Here is a 19,807-nt window from a genome sequence, read left to right on the forward strand (position 1 = left end):
TACAGAATATTTAAGAAAACTCTATAGAAATAGTTGATGAAAGTTTTCTAAAGCAGACAGTTGTCTCTTTGTGTTATCCTCCTCAGAGAAGGATAACAGAAGGAACATGTAGTAGCTGCTCTCCTCAAAGCCTTTAGACAAATTACCACTATTGATTTCTAGTATCCTAAGGCAGAACACCTCTTCTACCTGTCATGTTTAGTATATGTAAGCTGTTATGAAGGATGGACAGAATAAAGACTTCTATAATTTACAGGAGATTTTGAACATGACTGAATGCGCTTTGAAAAGACGTCTTTTAAATGTACGATGTACACGGCATCGATTTGTTCTTACAGACATGCTTGTGCCTTAGTGAGTAACTGGAAACACGTAGGTTTGATTTTCTGCCAATGTGCCAACAATTCAGTTGAACTAGTTGATCTACGGTATGGATATTTTAAGTGCTCCGTGAGACAACATAAGACATATAATCATTCTGTTAGAAAATCAGCAGCCTTCCATTATCCATCATCCATAAAATAAATAATTAGGCTGTCAAAACTGCTAATTTCCCACTGCACCTACTTTTGTTTACGCTACACAAGCTGTTGAAAGTGACGTCGCCGTAAGAGAGCTCATTAAACGGAAGTAAAGAAGCGTCAAACTGTTTTATGAGGGCAGTGGCCTTTCTGAAAGCACCAAACTTCAAACTAAAAAAAACATATAACAACAAAAATTAACAATTACAAGTTAGCAACCACAGGTTGTCCTATGTTTCTGATTTTTTTTTTTTTTTTTTTTTTCATGATGCAATTGCAGAATGATTGCACTTGTTTTTAGATCAGGTTCCAAATTAATTGCTCTGTTTAGCTGAGAGGTTTTGAAACACCTGGATGAAAGGAAAAGTCTCAAGTGCCAGCAATTGCATTTCCAGTGGGGACTAAGATGTCATCCTCATTGCCTGATGCTTTTTTCTTTTTATTGATCATTTGCTGTAATTGCAGTGTGGCTTCTAATGCTTGAAGATTGAAGTTTATAAAATGTAAAATTTAAGCTACATCAGAAACAATATCGGAACTAACCTTGGGAACTGGCAGCAGACTTTAATGACAGATCATAGCCTTGCCACCTATCAACAGCAATCTCTATCTTTCTCTATTTTCATTATTCCGTCCTCCCTCTCCATTCCTCTCTGAGCTAATTCCTCCCTCTTTTCTCATGTCCCTCTATCCGTCTCCCTGCCACTCCTCCGTCTAATCATTTCTCCTGAGTGGGGCTAATTAAAGGGGATCTGACGGAGTGCGCTGACCACAGGAACATCAATCAATCCCTGTCCGACACAGCGAGCCTCCCCGCCGGCTCCTCCGACCTGCTGCCAACGCGCACAACTCCGCAAAGGTTAATTGTATTCATTATATAAGGGACGGAGTGAAAGAGGGAGGCAAAGAATGAGCGAGAACGCTATCTAAAGTCACCCTGAAGGTTCTGCCGAGTTGGTAAATTCTCTGTAGGCCACAGTAAGGTTAAACTTGGATCAACAACACCACCTGTCACCTGTTTACCTCTTAATCTTTCCAACTAAGACCTTTATGTGGTCCTGTAGTTTCATTCACATGGTGCTCCATCAGCCACTCAACTTGCCTCTCTTCCTTCTTGGCAGAACACATATACATAATTGTATTAATTTAGCTGATGGAACATATGAAAGGCGTCACGCATCATTAATAGAAAATTCTGATTAGCTGATTAAGCCCTAACAGATTCATTTAGACCCTTGGATCCGACTGACGTTACTGGTAATGAGTTTTGATTCTGTTCATTTTTTTGTTAGATATATTAACAGCTTTTCAACACCCTCAGCCATTTGTCACCACAGTCCTGTGTTACTTTGATAGCTTCCACTTTTAAAGCACAGATGAAGTAGTTTTTTTTTTTTTTTAATAGATTCAATTAAATGCGTTTCACTTAACTGTTACTTATTCATTTACCATATTCTTTGGTCAATTTATTTGCCCAGATCAATCCTCAGGTTTTACTAGTATTCAGAACTATAGAACTTTCTAATCTTTCCTTGCAGTAGAACTAAAATCTTCAATGTATTTAATTGGGATTTTGAGTGATTTCCAACATGAAGTGCTGGACAATTAAGTTGAGAATAATGTAGCTTTTTTTTTTTCTTTATAAATAAAAATCCTAAATGCATGGTGTGACTTAGTAATAAGCCCATCCTGTCCAATCCATCAGAAGTGACTGAGACATTAAATAGAAAGTACCTGTATGCCATTGAATCTGGGTATAACTTCAGTATAACTACAGCTGTATTTTGAAAATCTTAACCTATTGGGATGGTAAACAAACACCGTCAGGAAAGCAAAGAAACACAGCAAACAGGTCAGATAAAAAGTTATGGAGAAGGTGGTCTCCATTCTCAGTCATCCAGGTCATGAAAATCCTAAGTGATTCAGTGGAGGGCAACTGGACTTCTTCTGTGGTTTCTTGAAGCTGTTTCACCTCTCATCCAAAAGGCTATTTCAGTTCTAAACATGGTTGGAAGTAACAGGCATATAACTTGGTGTGAATTGCTTAAAAATACCCCTGGGAGACGGCTCAGGGCTGAAGAGTTAAAGGGTTAAGAAGAGTTAGATGTTAAGAAGATAAAATTTCGAGTCCATTTTCTCTGTTTAGTGTTGGTTTTTCAAGCTTAACATGTAGATGGTGTCTTTCATTTTTCATTCAATCCACCTGTCATCCCTGTTCAAAATATGAATATTGTTGTCATGTAAATAAACCGCTGATTCTTGACCCAACAAAGAAAAGCAAATATCTTCATGAAACAAAAGAAGACTTCTTGCTTTGTACCTAACACTTAGGAATTATGTTTAGTTTCCATCAACTCATGGTGGGCAGCGCAGCAAACATGTGCAAGAAGGATTTCGGCACATTGCCCTGAACACAGCATCCCCATGGTGGTGGCAGCAACGTACTGTGAGAATTTTCTCCTCAGCGGGTAAAGAGAAACTGGTCAGACTTGATGGGAAGATAGATTGATGGAGGGCAGTAATGAAAGAAACAGAACAGAGGTTTCACCTTCCAGCACAACAACAACATACAGGTAGAGTTACAACAAATTTAATAGTCCTATGTTAAAAAGAGAAAAATGTAGACGTGCCTCAAAAACATATAGCAATTGCATGTCATGGGTAAATAGAGTTCATGGCAAAGAGATAAACAACAAAAAGTTAGTATTTTGAAGCAGACCTTTGGACATCTTTCAGATGCTATTAACTTAGTAAAGAAATACAAAACTGACTCTCATATCAGACATTCAGAGACATAAATAATATCAGAGACAGTTTATAATTTATATATAATTTCTACTCTTGCCAAACTTTTACTCTGTGAATGAACACATCCAGCTTGACTAATCACCCTCTACATTTGGTAGAAACAATTAACATAACCGAGGTCAGCCTTATTAGCATAATTACATTTTCAAGTGGAGCTTTGGATCTGCATTTCCAAGGTCTGAAACTGGGCTGTTGGCACATTGTGAGGCGCTTTCACATGTGAGTGGAAAAGCTAACCAACAGGTGGCTGCTTTGAATGGGGTATTTAGTTTTTTGACACATGAGTGATGAGTCCAGATTGATGCCAATAGATGTACGTGAATTGAGTAAATAATGAAAACTATGTCTGTCTGCCCAGCATTCCACATCAGAAAATCAGATAAACAAATAATTTCTAAAGGGAAAAAAAATAACTGTCAGGTTTTCAGTTTTCACCAACAGGGCTTGTTTGTTTCACCATTAGGTTTTGTTTTACCAATAGTTTATTGGTAATATACTGAATGAACATTTATGTGTAACATTTAACTACCTAACAAAAGTGGAAATAAGACTAAAGGCAATTAGGAGTTTCACTATTGACAGTCCACTGCAAGTACTTTGATGATTTTGTTGGGTGGGAGGTTATAAACTCTGCCAATGGTTATGGACATACAGTACTTTTATGTACTTTTGATGTCTTGTAAGTTTCTTTGCTGCTGAAGTCCAAAATACAACCACTATCCCAAACAACCTGGAGGCATTTTTTTCTCATTTTTCTGATGACGTACTTAGGAAACAAACAAAAGTAATTGATCAAAATCTTAATTGGCAGATCAGATGCCAAAGTCAACAGAAAATGTTTATCAGCTATGATAAGCTTAATGTCCATCTTTAGCTCTTGTAACAACTTTAAATTTTTATTTATTTATTTGGTAAACTAGCATTAACTAAAGATATATGTACTTCATACAACATACAGTGTTTTTAAGGAAACTTTTTTTGCAAACTAAAATACAAGCTCATTAGGAGCAAAAAAGAAAACAAAAAAAAAGAGTTTTTGCATCTATCATTATACGCAGATTTGCTTTAGGATGAAGAAATAAAATCTGGCTTACACAGCCTCCGGATCAAGAGAATCGTGTGTCACGCAGAGGATATATGAAACCTCAGCTGAGAGGAGCTGATCTGTTTTTAAACTTGGAGGAAAACATTTCCAGGACATGCTGACATGTTCAGACTGACCAATTTACAGCTTCTCTCCCATTCACTTTTGTATATTTATTCAGCTTCTTGTCAAATACAATCTTGAGATCTCTTTCCTAAGTAAGGGTGTAAAAACATAAAAAAAAAATGAAAAGGCACTATTACACTTTGTGCTTTTCCCTCCCTGTTAGAAGTTTATCTACTGTTGAAAAACTGGTTACACAATCTTGAATTAAATATTGCCTCTTATGCTCAAACATATTAAAATGTATGCCAACATACAGAATTTAACTTGAAATTTTCTCATTGGGAATAAATTCACTGAGGGGTCTGTTTCAATAGCTTTGGGGCACCTGTGGTGCAAGCTTTCATCTGTAGCTATTGCAGTTCCTCATGCTGCTCAGCTCTTCTGCACATATGACCAAGTCTGTACTACCATAAGTTTGACCCCTGATTATTGTAATGTTTTTGTATACATCATGCAATATTTTGCAGTGGTTTTAATCCATCCCTGAAAGTGAGGCTTTTAAAAAGTGGTCTCTATCTTTCGTCTGCAGATGTTTTGAAGGATTTTTAAAGTTTATTTTTGTACATTGAAAACATTGTCATCCCTTTTCATTATCTCACCATTTTCAGGGGAACAATTTTATTTATTTATTTTGCTGGTTTATTAAGTCTAAATCTGATCTATGAATGATTGGGATAAAAAAAAAAAGCTCCAAACTTAAAAGAAAGCTCAGTGATGATCAATACCTTATCTTTATAAAAGTACCAGCGATAACATAATAACTATGGAACATCTTCAGGAAGTCTCAAGACATCTAATCAATATTCCTTTAAAGATTGCAAAAATGTATTGCCACTTAGGAGACAAAATGTCAAGAAATCATTTTTTTTTTTACTCAAACAACCAAGATAACGGTTCAATTCATTTTATGTTTTTACTTTGTATTTTTCTGTCATAAGATATGGGACGTTTGCCTTCAATGGGACACTTTCAAGTTCTAAGAAATGTTGCTCTGGTCAACCCTTATGCAGCTTTTTTCATTCACGCCCTTACCTTTGCCACCACCATCTCCTTGTTCTCTATGCTGACAAAATTGTACCGATGGAGACAGAAGTTAGCATTTACTGAAGTTCCATTTCACTACTTTGTAAAAATCAGGTCAAGGATGGGCAATATGAGAATCTTAGATCATGAAGGATTAATAGTACTTTGATTCAGACAGCTCATTATGTTTAATTTCCTGCCTCAACATGAAAACACAAACTTTTGTTTAGCTGGGATACAATTGAATCTGGCTTTCCACACTTTGGGTTATATTTAAGATGGCTTACAACCTGTTACAGACATATATAGCTAAAGACTACAGTGATGCAACAATCAAACATTACTTCACAGTAAATATGTGGACTGCTTAAATGTGAATGCAATATTTATTTGTCTAAAACTTCTCAGAGGTGATGCATTCAAACTTTTCTTGGCAAAATGGATCAACGTGCCAAAGCACATGAAGAGTTGCCACCTCAGGGAACATCGTCGGATCATCGAAACACCCCTTGCCTCCTTCCCACCTAAATCCACCCACACACATACACAAATCTGTGTGTGAAGTCAATACAAAGTCCATATTAGGACTTTGTATTGACTTCAGTTCATTTTAGTAACTGCATTTATGCCTAACCCAGACATTTCCTCTAACCCAAACCATTATTAGTCTATTCCCAACCTTAACCAAAACCTAATTTACACCATATTTCTAGTACACACCCACCCCCACATGACTCATCACACACCCGCACACCTACACGCCCACCCCCACACACATCTGGCTCATTTACATCATCAAGACCAAAACATTGTTATCATTAACATTACCAAATAGAGGACTTCTGAATCCAATTACATGTTGTTACGACAGAAAGTGATTCCTCCCTCTAGTGAAGATTATGCGCTGACCTTCCAGATGCTGTTTGTTAAAGAAATCTTCAAGATAAAAAATTGTGAATGCAACAGCAAAGGCAGTTAGGAGACTCCTAAAGGAAAATGTTTCACCTCGTGCAATAAGGATATTCCTTGACAAGACTTTCCATGCTTGAGTGACTTTCAAATTAAGCATGTACAACTCAATGAGAGCTAATTCACAACGTCTGCCTGGTTTGCTGCCATCTCGAAGATTCCACTAGAGACTCTTAACTGCTGAAATAGTTGGCCACCCTGTGGCTCTCCCATTGCAACATCTTTTAGTAGTTATTGGGAAGTTGTTAAAATGATAGAAGCTGCTGTGCCCTGTCTGTGTACATGATCTCCTAAAGTGGGCTTCATAGGAGGTCGAACAGCACTAAGGATACAGGCTTAAATTGTATGGACATGAGCAATCTGCAGATAAAAAGACAACTTAACGCATAAATAGTTATAGCTGTTTGGTTTTTCTCTAATAACACTTTGTCTTTTTAATGTTTTCATCGTAAAAGCTAATAGCTCTTCAGGACAGTCTGTTCGCAAGTTGTCCTTACATTGACATAACGACTTTTTGGCATTAGTTATCCTGTTAATGGTGCAACAACATCCAGTTCAGTTCCAGGGTTTTTGTGACTCAAAGAAGGAAAGAAGAAAGAAAGAAAAGAAATGCATAGATAAAGAAACAGGAAGAAGAAGGAAAGAAAGACTTTCACAATTTCTTTGAGATGTTCCCTTATGGAAATTGATGTCTACATCACATTATACAAGGCATTGTTAGACACACATGGATAAAAACAAGAAAAAAGGAAACTTTTTTTTGTTTTTCCAGATGTATTATTTACATCTGGAAATAATAATAATAATAATAAAAAACTGATTTCCTTTCCATATTCTAAAATAATTTGAATCTATTCTTGATGGTACATAAACACAGAACTAATTTGACACTGTCATTATTTATGAAACAAAGAAGAATGGATAAAAGGTGAAATACACCCCCTAACAGCTGTCAGTAATTGTATGACTTCAACAGTCTCTAAAATCGCTACTGAGGAATTTTGGCCCACTTATATTCCCAACATTGCTTCAGTTCATTGAGGTTTGTGGACATTTATTTCCACACATCTATTTTATCAGACTGTGGCTAGGATTTGACAATCTATTGCGCTGTGATTATGTTTTTTTCATAACATAATAACAAGTTTGCTGCAGTATTTAGAATCATTGTTTAGGCCATGTTACAGCTGTTATACATATGGTGTGGCATATCCCTCCAAGACTGCAAAACAAGTTCAATTCCCAACACCCAATAGTTGATGTGAGGGGTTTGTATCAACACGTTAAATGTATTTGGTTGTCTCCAAACATGTATAATTATTTAATGTGTGTTGATGATTTTGATGATGAATGGGTGATAATCAATGTTTAGTGGTTCTTATTGGTTTCTCAACTGCTGACGATATGGTGTTTTTTATGACTTTTCGTGTGTTTTTATGATGAAGGCACATTTCAGCCTTGTTGCTGAAATGTGCTACACAAATAAACTTGATTGATTGATTACACTATTGCCTAATATTTTTACCTTCATTTCATAGTTTAAAGGGCAATGTTCCCAAAAGTCTTGTAGATTGTTTCAAAGCAGCTTTGTAAACCTCACATGTCCTGCTATATTCCTTTTTGGAAAGCAGAGTATTTCCCCTGATATCTCTTCAAAATAAGTCATGTTTGTTCTGTCTTGTTCTCTTCGTCCTGTCATTAATATTGCTTGCTGAATTTGAAAGAGTCCTGTTCCTCAAAATAGAATGATAAATTTGAGCCAGTTTGGAAATGGCCTCATAGTCCTACCCAGTAAGGTGGAAAACAATTTCGCTTCTTGGTATTATTATTAATGAAGATCAACATGCACAAACTGAAAAAAATATCATCTGAGGTGTGCTGATAAACAGTTAATCAGTGCACTTCATTTACTTTGTTTCCTTCCAAATCAAATGAAAGGGTATATTCAGACACAGCTTTTTTTTTACAGCATATTTTTTAAAATAAATATTAGGGGTTTAAAACATGTTTTTTGTACATTTCGGTTTAGTTGTAACTTGTAAATTATCTTAGAGCCTGCTTAAGACCAGTTCAGTTTCATTTTGTCATGATGGATACAACCCCAGAATAAAATAGGATATAGTATTTTGTCATAAAAGATGTCTAGAGCCATGGTTATACACTGTTTGACTGAAAGACTACTGGTTTATTGACTCCTTGCTGTATAAAGCATATAGTACAGCAACAAGTGGCAACATATTAAAAAATGACATACAAATTCACAGTTCAGCAGTTAGATGTTGCATCGCCACCACACAATATTGCTCCCAGACTACAAATCATCATTTTGTGGCCTGTATATTAGTATCCAAACATATTCTTACTCTAGCACAATTTTACATTGTCAACTAACCACGACTGATGTGGTTAGTTGACAACCACATCAGTTATCAACTAACTGATATGGAACCCTAATAAGCACTTACGTGTGAAGTTAAAAGAAAATCATACAGGGTTAATTTTTTTAACAGATAATCTGAAAAGTGTGGCATGAATTAATATTCAGACTTCTCTACCCCTGTGCTCCTAAATAAAATCTAGTACAACCAGTCTTCAACAGTACAACAGTCTTCAGGAAACACTTTTTCCTCTTTTTAAAATCAATGTTTTAAGTTTCATTGTGCTTTGTGTCCTTAATTTTTTCAAAGATTGTTTTTAATTTTCTGTGATTAATATTTACATTGGCTCAACTGCTCCATATTAGGTCTAAGACATTTTAAAAACTTGTTAGATGTTGTTCATCTATTTGGTTGAATTAGTGATTTTCAATTTCAGAGTTTGTTTGTCCTTTTGTTTTGTTACAGGTACTTAATCCCCTCCCTAGATCGCTCTCATGCTGGCTTCTACCGCTGCATCGTGAGGAATCGGGTGGGAGCCCTTCTGCAGAGACGTACAGAAGTACAAGTGGCCTGTAAGTGCACACAGACTAATGGAACAAATGGAGGAGCCCATGGATCTGGAGCAAGACGGAGGGTGCATGTGCTTAATTGCATGCAGAGTACACTATATATGCCCACATTCTCTTTGGCTGCCTTTGTATCAAGGACTGACTGGGGAGGGACAGATGCTGGTGGGGTGAAAGATCTACCTGCATCTCATTCAAAGTGTTATCAACCCAGACAGCTGTTCCACTCAGCATTCTCATTAGATTGATTTTTGTTGCTATAGTTCTTTTTAACTTTGCTTCATTTCAATATGACCGCAGCTTATTTCAGACTCCCTCTTTTGTCAACAACATCTGTTGTTTCTTAGTGGAAAGTGCCGCTCCCCTGCACTGAATTCCTGTAAATTTTCCCCCAGCCACTTTCAGGCTGCTCAGATTCCTCCTCTCGTTAACAAGCTATTAGAGATGCACAGTAGAGGCGTCTGGAGGACTGTCGCGTTGTGACCACCCACAACCTCTTATGCACAACTGCCCCCCCCAGCCCCCTTCTACATGCATTCTCCTGCCTCAGTTTGTTGGGTTTGCTGGCTTCTTCAGGTTGCATGGACATTTTGATTGTATTTCCCGCACCGTGTTTGCCTGACAATGCAGTCAGCCAGGTGTGACAGAGAAAGAAGTGGGAGGGAGACAGGATAGAGCAAACAGTCCTGTTGGTCCACATCTTCAGTGCTGGACAAATAGAACATTAGTGTCAGCAACTCCCTCCTTCTGCTTCTCCTTTCATGTTGCTGCATTTTGGGTTCTCCATCACCGGCTCTATGTGTTGCCACTTCCTTCCTCTGTTGACTTTGTTTCCTGGCCACCACCGCTTTCTATTTATTTCTTGGCTTGCACCCCACTGTCATTCAGTTCCTCTACATTCCTGCATCTCTCTCATTTCCATAATTCTCTTTTGTCCTTGTATCTGTTGCTCAAACTATGAAGAGTTCCGACAGAGATGCGTAGTAAAAAAAAAACAAGAATTTGGGACACCTACAGAAAAATAATGGATAGGATAGAAAAGAATGGGAGTGGAAGAAAAGATAGAGAAATTTCCTTTTGGTGTCTGCTTCATTGAGGCGGCACTACTGTGAATGCAAAGACACACCCTAGAGAAAGGGAAACACTGAAAGGTATTACAGATTGGGGAAGGAAGGGGAGGAGGACATCCCATCACAAAAACCGCAGATCAAAGTCAGGGGGATTTGCAGACTCCCCAGATTTTCATTTAAGCTAAGCACCATGGCTACGGTGCAAAGCCAGATTACCTCTTTTTGTTATTCTCTTTGAAAAAGAGCGGGAGAAGGTAAAATAACATTTTCATCAATACACAAACGCTCCAACATCGCTGGTTTGAAGTCTCTCACCTTGATCTCTGCACATTTCAGACATAAATACATCCAAACTGTTTCCTAGACTTAATTGACATTTTGATGTAATGATTCATTCATTTCAGATGAGTTTTCTTTATTACTCCCTCTCAAATTAAAGAAGCAAAAATCTTATTCTTACCCTGTGTCATTTTGTCTTACTGTCTGCATCAGATCAGGGGAAAGAAAAAACCCAAAGATCTCCTTTAACACCAGTCTTTGAAGCACCAGGAATATTGTTGCAGTATTTTTTTTTTGTAAGATGTCAAAATATGAAACAAATGTGAGAAATAAAGCTATGGAAGTGGGAGAAAAATAAGATCCAACGTAAAGTCAATTTAGCTTCCCCTTAATGTCCCTTTGTGACTCATTACATGTTGCCTCTGAAAGCCTTTCATAATTTGATGTGGAAACCATAGTAACAGCTCTACTCTGTCTGTCAAAGTAACATTTTAGAGCTCAAAGCAAATGGCAGCAGCCCTTAGGTCACCAAAGGAAAGAGAGCGACATTTGTTTCAGTGACTATATGTGTGGCTTTTCAACACTCCTGTGTTAGCTGTCATGCCCCCTGGCACTGCTTGACTTTGTTTTTGTGGTTTATTTGTCTTTTTCTAGTTATGGGCAGTTTTGAAGAGGGTGAGCGCACTCAGTCTGTCTCTCAGGGGGAGGGCGCCGTTATTCCAGCACCACGGATTCGGAGTTTCCCCCAGCCGCAAGTTACCTGGTTCAGAGATGGACGGAAGATTCCGCCTAGCAGTCGCATGTAAGTTTGGTCTGTTTTGTATCTTATCAAGAGAGTGTCTTAGTCTTAAAGTTGCTGGAGTGCTGCTCATTTATAATCATGTTTAACCCTAACATTCTGACCAAGCACATCTTCATTGGTATTTCTGGTCTTTTTTAATTTGGTCTAAAATCTAGAGATTACATCATTTGCTACAGTTCTTTGCAAACTTTCCCTTAAGTATAGTGCACCTTCAAACCTACCAAAACTCAGCCATTCACTTAAACTGGCTGGGTGAGGAGAACATTGGTCAGAGGAGTAGCAAAAGAATACCGTAAATTTGGAAGGGCTGCAGAGATTCATAGCGCAGTTGGGAGAAGCAGCCTATGGGGCAACTATTACTTACATAATCTATATTCTAGCCCTTAGAATATAGATTATGGATGGCAAGAGGAAAGTCATTGTTGGAAGAAAGATGTTTGCATTTTGTCACAAGACATGTGAGAAGGAGTTCAAGTGCATCAGGTCTTGCTCACAAGTGAGGGGGGAATAGAGTGGGAGATCGAAGGATGCACAGGCCTGTTATGGTGAAGAGAGAGGTGAGCTGAAAGGCAAGGCTCTCAATTCACTAGTCGGTCTACATTTTTACCATCATCTATAGTGATAAAATTTGGATCATGAACAAAATAATGACATTTTGGATACAAACAAATTAAATGACTTTCCTCTGCATGGTGGGCTGGGCACATTCTAAGTGATAGGCTGTGGCGCTTGGTTTTCTTGAAGGTGATCTGTGTAAAGTCACTAATTCTCCACATTGAAAGGAGTCAGGTGAGGTGACTTGGGCCCCTGGATGCCTTCCTTTGGGTGGACTTTCTAGCATTACCCTCCAGGAAGAGGATGCTCTGGATGCTACAAGGACTTTAGACCAGTTTGGACGTTTACCTTTCAGCAGGAAAACAACCTTGAAGATACCACCCGTGCTTCAGCCGGGTGGTTTCAATCAAAGTCAATTGATGTGTTACAGTTGATCAGTTAAAGTCCAAGCCAAAGTCAAATCAAGAATATGGAACAAGCTTTGAAAAACAATGTTCACAAAGTCTCCAGTTGTGTGAAGTTGGAAGAGACATATGCTAAATGACTAGCAACTCTAATAACAGTGAAAGGTGGTTTTACAAAATATTGACCTCAGAGGGCTGAAATGCACAACTTGGTTTACAGATTTGTACAAGTAAAAAATAAAAACACACTTTTTGCATGCTTATGCTTATGCTCTACTTTATTTTGGCCTGTCACATAAAGTACCAACTAAACACTCTGAAGTGTTTTTGATGTAATGAGAAAAAGTTTTGACATGCTAAGAGGGATGGAGTACTTTTGGTAGGTACTGCAAATGGATGTGTTATACCACCGTTCCTATATGGGACCGAGTTTCCTGTGTGTACCTGCATGTGTGGGCAGTAAAAAGTCTCTAATCCCTGTCTCATCACATCTGCATTTCTCCGCAGTGGGAGGTGACCTTGCCCTTAGTTAGAGTGAATCTTTCTTATCAGCTCCTCTTCATCAGTAATCATACCCAGACCCTGAATCACACTGTGAGACAAGTGCCCAGAGATTCTAAGCAATATCTGGCTGCAGTAGATCTTGGCAAGGCTGGTTTCTTTAGTTCATCTGATTATTTAAAAAAAAAAGGGTGCTGGACCCATTTAGATGTATATTAATGCTATTTTATATATCTTGAAGGACATTATACTTTATTTTAAAAAAATCATATTGTACATGCTGCAGTTTTTAGTTGTTTTTTGTCCCCATCCATTTTACATTTACATTCATATGCAACCTATTTTATTTGTAATGTATTTGCCCAATTTGAACGAATGCTGATCACTTTTAGATCCTTGTCTAAAAGCATACAAGTACGGCTGAATGTTTTAGTTTTTGGACAGCTTTTGTTCTTGTTGCAAGTAGTCACAGGCCATTTGTTTTAATGTCAAACCACAAAGAATTTCCATGTTACGGGTTCTTTGTTTTCAACTGTTTGAATGAGAAGCCAAAGAAAGTGCAGGGTTTATCTAGTCATTTTCTACATTCCATAGAGAATTGCGGGATAAGTCTGTATCTCTTAGAGAATGTTGAAGTGTGATATTTTCACACTTCAACAATTTGTAAGATGTCATTATGTAAAATAAGACAACATCAGATTTTTTGTAAGAACTTAGCTTATGTGATCTATGTGGAAATGCTAGATTTTTTATTTTATCACTCAAAATACAAGAAAGTAAACTACAGCTGGTATTGGAACATAACACCGTTATTTTTCAATGCCATGCCTTACTTCTCTTTAGAATTAGTTTGACTGAAAGTGGCACTGGTTTGGACTCATGTTCATGCAACTGCACTCTCCCATTTTATTAGTTTGGCTGACTGGGAAAACTCACCACAATAGCAGGAGTTTCTGCCAGTAGGTCACATGGAGACTGGAAGACTGTTAAATTCAATGTTTTTTCCACAGCCCTGGATCCCCTCTTTGGATTCAGAACAGCATGACTCAAAGGAAAAATGACACATAAACCTTGGAGGAATGTTATACCAACTTAGCCTAACGTAGGAACCCATGTAGTCAATAGCATTTTGCATAACTGAACCCAGTGGGTGATCAGTTCTGGTTTTAGTAGGCTGGCCAGAAGCTCCTTGTTCATCTCTCTTAAAGGCATCAGCAGAAAACTCTTCTCAGCTTGCAGCAGCAAGGGTTTCAGAGGGAAGAGCTGTCACAAGGGCCTTATCAGCCAGTTTGACGCAAACATAGAAGTAATTCAGGTCATGCTGTGTTCTTTACTAGTTTCTAACTAGTAAAGAACAAGGATTATAATTTTCAAACCACATTCTTTAGACAAGTAATACCATGAATGTAAAAATAAAAGAATAAATATGCCCTCATCGATAAAAGTATTCCTTGACTGAAGGTGTTTTCACACTCAATGTGATTAAACACACAACTATTCCAATGAATAAAAAGGAATTTCCTAATCATAGGTTTAACACACTAGCCATTATTTCAAGGTGATTAACCATTAACTATTTTAAAACCTGTTAAATTTATGAATTAACCACATATGACCATTAATGCAAGTATTATCAGACATTCACACCAGACTGTTTTTCGGACTATAATGCATTGATGTCATAAAAACAATAATATTTCAAAGATTCTTAGACTTTGTTGTTGTAGGGTAAGAGATTATTTTCGTTGTTTGTGGCCTACAATGAAACTTTTCAAGGTACGTAAAGAAAGCGACCTTTGTGGGTAAAAGGTCAGATTTGAGGTGTTCTATGTTGTACAGTTTTATTTTTCCTTATTTCTCTTGCGTTTTGTCACCTTATGTCTTTGTGCCCTTTTGACAGTTTTTTTTTTTTTTCTCACTCAGGTTTCAGTTACTAATTAGTCCCCCACGTGTGCTGTCTGGAGTCCAGCATTTTTGCCCTTTCATCTGTCAGTTTGTCTGTATTCCCTGCCGACGCTTCCTATGCAAGACTATTCAACATTCGCTGTTAGTGGCTCATTTAGTTTCCAAATCTTTCTGTTATTCCTGGAATTCCTGCGTCACCCTCCTCCTGTGTATTTGTTAGCCTGCCTAATTTTTGCAGTTGTGCATCAGCTTAAATAAAGCCATTCCCCCCTTCCTGCTCCCTTCCTCCCTTGTCATGCATTTGGGCCCTTCCTCCCTTTCATCTGAAGCCGTAACACCCACTGTGCGTTCTTAGCTGCTCTTCATCCTCACTTCCTACCCTGCAGCTCAGAAAATGCTAATACCACACATACACATGCGCACCCCCTTTACCAAGGTCACAGTGTGCAAATGAGCACTGTTGATAACTGGCAGCCTTTCTTATTGAAAATCATTTAATTGAATTTGATTCATGCCAGTAGCGTTTACTCCATAGAGGCATCAAAGCCTTGCCAGTGGGGGGTGGGGTGGAGGGAGATCAAGGAAGCGCTACAGAGATTAGCAGCAAAACACAAATTTTACCTTGATGAAGGCACTCTCCAAAAAACAGTGCTCTTCAGGATCGGCTTGAGATGTATAGTCAATTGTCATACACACAGCTTTGTAATACAATATTGTTGTAAGAAGGGATTTTGTAATTGGACCAAGTTGCAGTGAGGAATAGCCTGAACGGATATGGGAAGAGGAAGACTGGAAAAAGAAAAGTTAGGACAGCCACAGAGGCTATTTTCACTGTAACACAGTCTGTATTCTACCTTTCTACTTTTTGATTTCCCCTTATTTTCCCTTTTCCCGGTACTCCTCCTCAGGTGTCATAACTTTAATTTGCAGGCTCTTCGGGGGTCCATCTCTCTGCTTGTCTCTGTGTGTGGACTAATCACACCAGAGCAACAGGAGAGTGTAAAACGTAGCTGGATCCAAAGTGTATGTGACAGTCACCTCCAGCCAATCGAACTTCTAATAAATTTTATACTGATGGTGGAGACTTACTGTAACTTTATCTGTCACAGTGTTTTTATTCCAAACTATATTTTCCTATTTTTAGTGCATTTTTAGCATGTAGGTTACAACTGCTGAAATTCTTAGCTGAATTTCCTATTTTGATAAAATTTTGATAAAATAGGAAATTCATAAGTGATTTTTTTTTTTTGCCAAGACCAAAGTGGAGGAAGCTTGCAGTGCAACCAGAATGTTTGTGTGTTGCAAAGGTCTTTATAAAAAAATGTGTTCAGTCATATGATCACTGTTTTCCATTGGGTACTGAAATAGTTACATTTACTCAGTTATGCTTACTTGATTACATAAAAAATGCAATTCTATGAGTAGATTTATTCTACTCTACGTTTTACTTCTTCTTCGGTAATATTGTTTTAAAGTAAGTACTTCAGTACCCAATCTTCCCCAGATAAAGACACACAGTAAACATTTTTGTTAAATTGAGTTTAATTAGTAGCATTTTTGTGAATAAAATAAAATTTTGAAATAATTTTCTTCTGCTCGAAGTTTTTTTATTTAGTAAAAGATGCTACTTTAGAAGACTTTTTACCAAAATACATTTTTACCTGAGTAATTTCTTTTGTATAACCTGTTACTTCTACTTGAGTAAAATGTATACCAATGGATTGCTACTCTTACTTGAGTACAATTCTTGGCTACTCCTATTTCTGATCAGATATTACTAAAAATGCAGTGCCTTGCAAAAGAATACCTATCCACTGAACTTTCATGTTATCACATTACAACAACAAATTTCACTGTATTTTACTGGAATTTTAGTGCAACAGACAATAGTGGCGTACATTTTTACTGTGGAAGGAAAAGATGCATTTTGCATAGCACTTTTCTACCTATCATTTGAAATTTAAAGTGTTACTTTAAACTTCAAACTGCTAAAGACAATGGTTTAGACCAAAGCATTTTCATGTGTTACAATGACTTATAGACAACAGAAATACAGTAAATTATGTATTTCAGTTGGGGGTTCATTTCTGTATTGCAGTAGTATAGGTGTATAGTTAAGAAAAAGCAATAAGTCAAACACACTGTATGGGTGAATGCTGTGACCATAATACAATTATATGTGAGCACAACACACTAACTGGGACCGAGATGTGTAAAAAATAACCTACAGCAACTTAATGAATACTCCATATTTTGCTTCCAAGCTGCCAGACTTCCCTTGGCAATGTCTTGCTATGGCACCATAACTGCTCTCTCTCTGCCACGTGGCCCTTGCAGCTGCTGGTCTTGGCGAAAGGAAAGATTTTTCATTCAGTCTCTGACAGTACACCCAAAACATGCATATTCCACTGCTATTCTGCCATTCTTACACAGTCTTCAATTCCTTTCTGTTCCATATTCAAAAATGTGTCCATGTTTGTCTCATATCTCTGTTGATTATTAAGATTGCATGAATCCGTTCCTCTTAGACAATCATGTCTTTGTGGTATTGTGATGGGAAAACATGGCACAAAGCGTGAAAATAATTATTTAGTACTAAATGTCATTATTCCTCCCTTATTGAACAGAAATGCATTTGGCAAAGTCTTTCCTATTAAGCTGGTGTGATTTGTTGTGTTATTCTGGAGACTTAATGTGGTGTATAATCAGAACATCCGTCAGTGCACGCATTTGCCAGGAAATGTTGGGGCTGCTGGCAAGAGGATGAGCTTGTCACCGGATGCAGAAGCAGAACCTTTCCTCTGACTGTTTTACCTCTGACAACACTTCACTGAGTCTACTGCCTCTTGTTTTTCTTGTTGAAACTTTGTATTGGCACTTTGGCATGGATTTTTCTGCATTGCATTGCAACAGGCTTGTAGAAGAATCAGAGGAGGCTGACCTGGAGGAGTTGGCTGGCGGACTTCTCTGGCATGAACAGATCACAGTTCTTCCAAGTAGTTGCTGATCAATTAATGACCTTTGCTTGTGATGCTTGGTTTCTGTCAGAGGGCTATGGATTTCCTATTAGTCACAGGGACTACCAAATAGCCAAACCCTGTGTCTGAGTTTGTATACAGATGTTTAGAATTAGCCATGAACCCAATATTTTTTTTAATTTTTTATTACTCTCCAATATCTGGTTTTACTTCATGGACTTAATGCTCATGTTGTACTCATTTGTACTTCATATAATTTTAGAACATTGTAAAAGCTTCAATATAGTTTTCAGCTTTAATTCTTTGGAATCCAACCCAAAAATGTCAGGATCTCCGGTTTTGGATTTTTCTGGTTGTGTAGTTTTTATTTAATGGTTATCTGTGTTTGCCTTAATTATCATTCTTTTGTTTGATCAGCATTGTTTTGTTTTACCTGGTCTAGTCTACTTTTAGTTTTTGTTAGATTATGTTTATTATTTAGCCCTTGAGTTTTGTTATTCTTTGTCACAGTCAGATTTATTGTTCTAGTTTTGCTCGTTACTCTCTTTCGACCCCTTGTGCCATTTTCTCTTTTTCTCTCTCCTCTCTCACTCTCTCCTTCTCAGGCTGCTTTCTGCTGTCTTCCCTCTACTGATTCCTCCTATTATACTCAGTTTCTTGCACTGTGTCAATCTCCTGTGATCTCCTTGATTTTTAAAAGTGCTTTATTTACCAGCTTTAATTAATATTAATATTCACCATCTACTCCACTCCTCAGGCTACTCTGCTTTTGAGTTTTATATCATTCTACAAATCAGAACACAAAACAGTTTATTTATTCTACAGCATCTGAAGGACAAAAAAAATTAGCATAGATGACTAGATAAGGTTTTTTTTTATGTTATTGAATCAGCATACTTCAAAACGAATTGCATGTTGGAAAGTGGGCACCTTAGGCTCCAAACTTTACAGCTGAAAACCACATTCAATGATGTCATAGATACAATATGCGTTAACAGATTCACTCCACTAGCGGAAAGACTAGACACTGTTTAATGACCAGTGAGATCACTTTTTAAAAAAAACATTTTAATTTTTTTTATTGTAAAGATCAAACAATCTCTTCCATCAATCATAATGTGTTATGATTGCTGGCTAACCAGTTGGATGAACTCCAAGCCCTAAGAAGTACTCAGCGACAGTATCTGGAATCCAGAATTATATTCTTCACTGACATATACAGTAGTTACATATGTCTGACTCAAACATCTTCAGACCAAATGATTCACCAAACATCAGGAAACATATTTCCTGGCTGCACAAGCAGACAGAGATTTAAAGAGTAGTTGGAAAAGAAAAAGAGATGTATTAGCCATGCTTCTCAACACCAGATTGTGTCATCCAGGACGTTTTACTGTGAAGTGTCATTTCTGCAGCTCAGATATTGAACCTTCAGCAATATGTTTCTGTCCATATTATTCACCAAGAGAGTTCTCCAGTTTTATTTTGGCAACTGCTTATGTTCCACCTTCAGCTGCCAGCAATGCATGTGATGTCATCAGTTCAGTTGTTGCTAACCTTCAGACACAACACCCCAATGTGTTTGTGGCAGCGTTGACTGATTTTAATCATGCCTCACTCTGTGCTATACTTCCAAGACCTCATCAATGCTATGACTGAGTGTGTGACCGGTTACATAATATCCCCACCAGCAAGCCTGGATTTTAGCATGGGCTTACCGGGGCACGAGTGTTTTGGGGGCTCCGAAGGTTGCTTTGTATTTTTGTGAATGATTAAGGTCAGAATGCCTTAATTTTATCACTGGTAATGAGGATTTTAGCAGTGTTGTTGAAAAACTG

General features: G+C 37.6%; 1 protein-coding gene across 6 annotated transcripts in view; it reads left to right on the plus strand.

Moving 5' to 3' along the window:
- sdk2b (sidekick cell adhesion molecule 2b) overlaps positions 1-19,807 on the plus strand; it is a 316,443-nt gene that overhangs the window by 216,436 nt on the left and 80,200 nt on the right. For all 6 annotated transcript variants that reach the window (XM_032574402.1, XM_032574400.1, XM_032574403.1 and 3 more), the window contains exons 3-4: positions 9,375-9,481; positions 11,479-11,626. In XM_032574402.1, the coding sequence (XP_032430293.1) occupies positions 9,375-9,481; positions 11,479-11,626 (255 nt within the window). The remainder of the gene's footprint in view (positions 1-9,374; positions 9,482-11,478; positions 11,627-19,807) is intronic.

The sequence above is a fragment of the Xiphophorus hellerii genome, chromosome 10 (assembly GCF_003331165.1).
Source record: "Xiphophorus hellerii strain 12219 chromosome 10, Xiphophorus_hellerii-4.1, whole genome shotgun sequence".
Taxonomy (NCBI): Eukaryota; Metazoa; Chordata; class Actinopteri; order Cyprinodontiformes; family Poeciliidae; genus Xiphophorus; species Xiphophorus hellerii.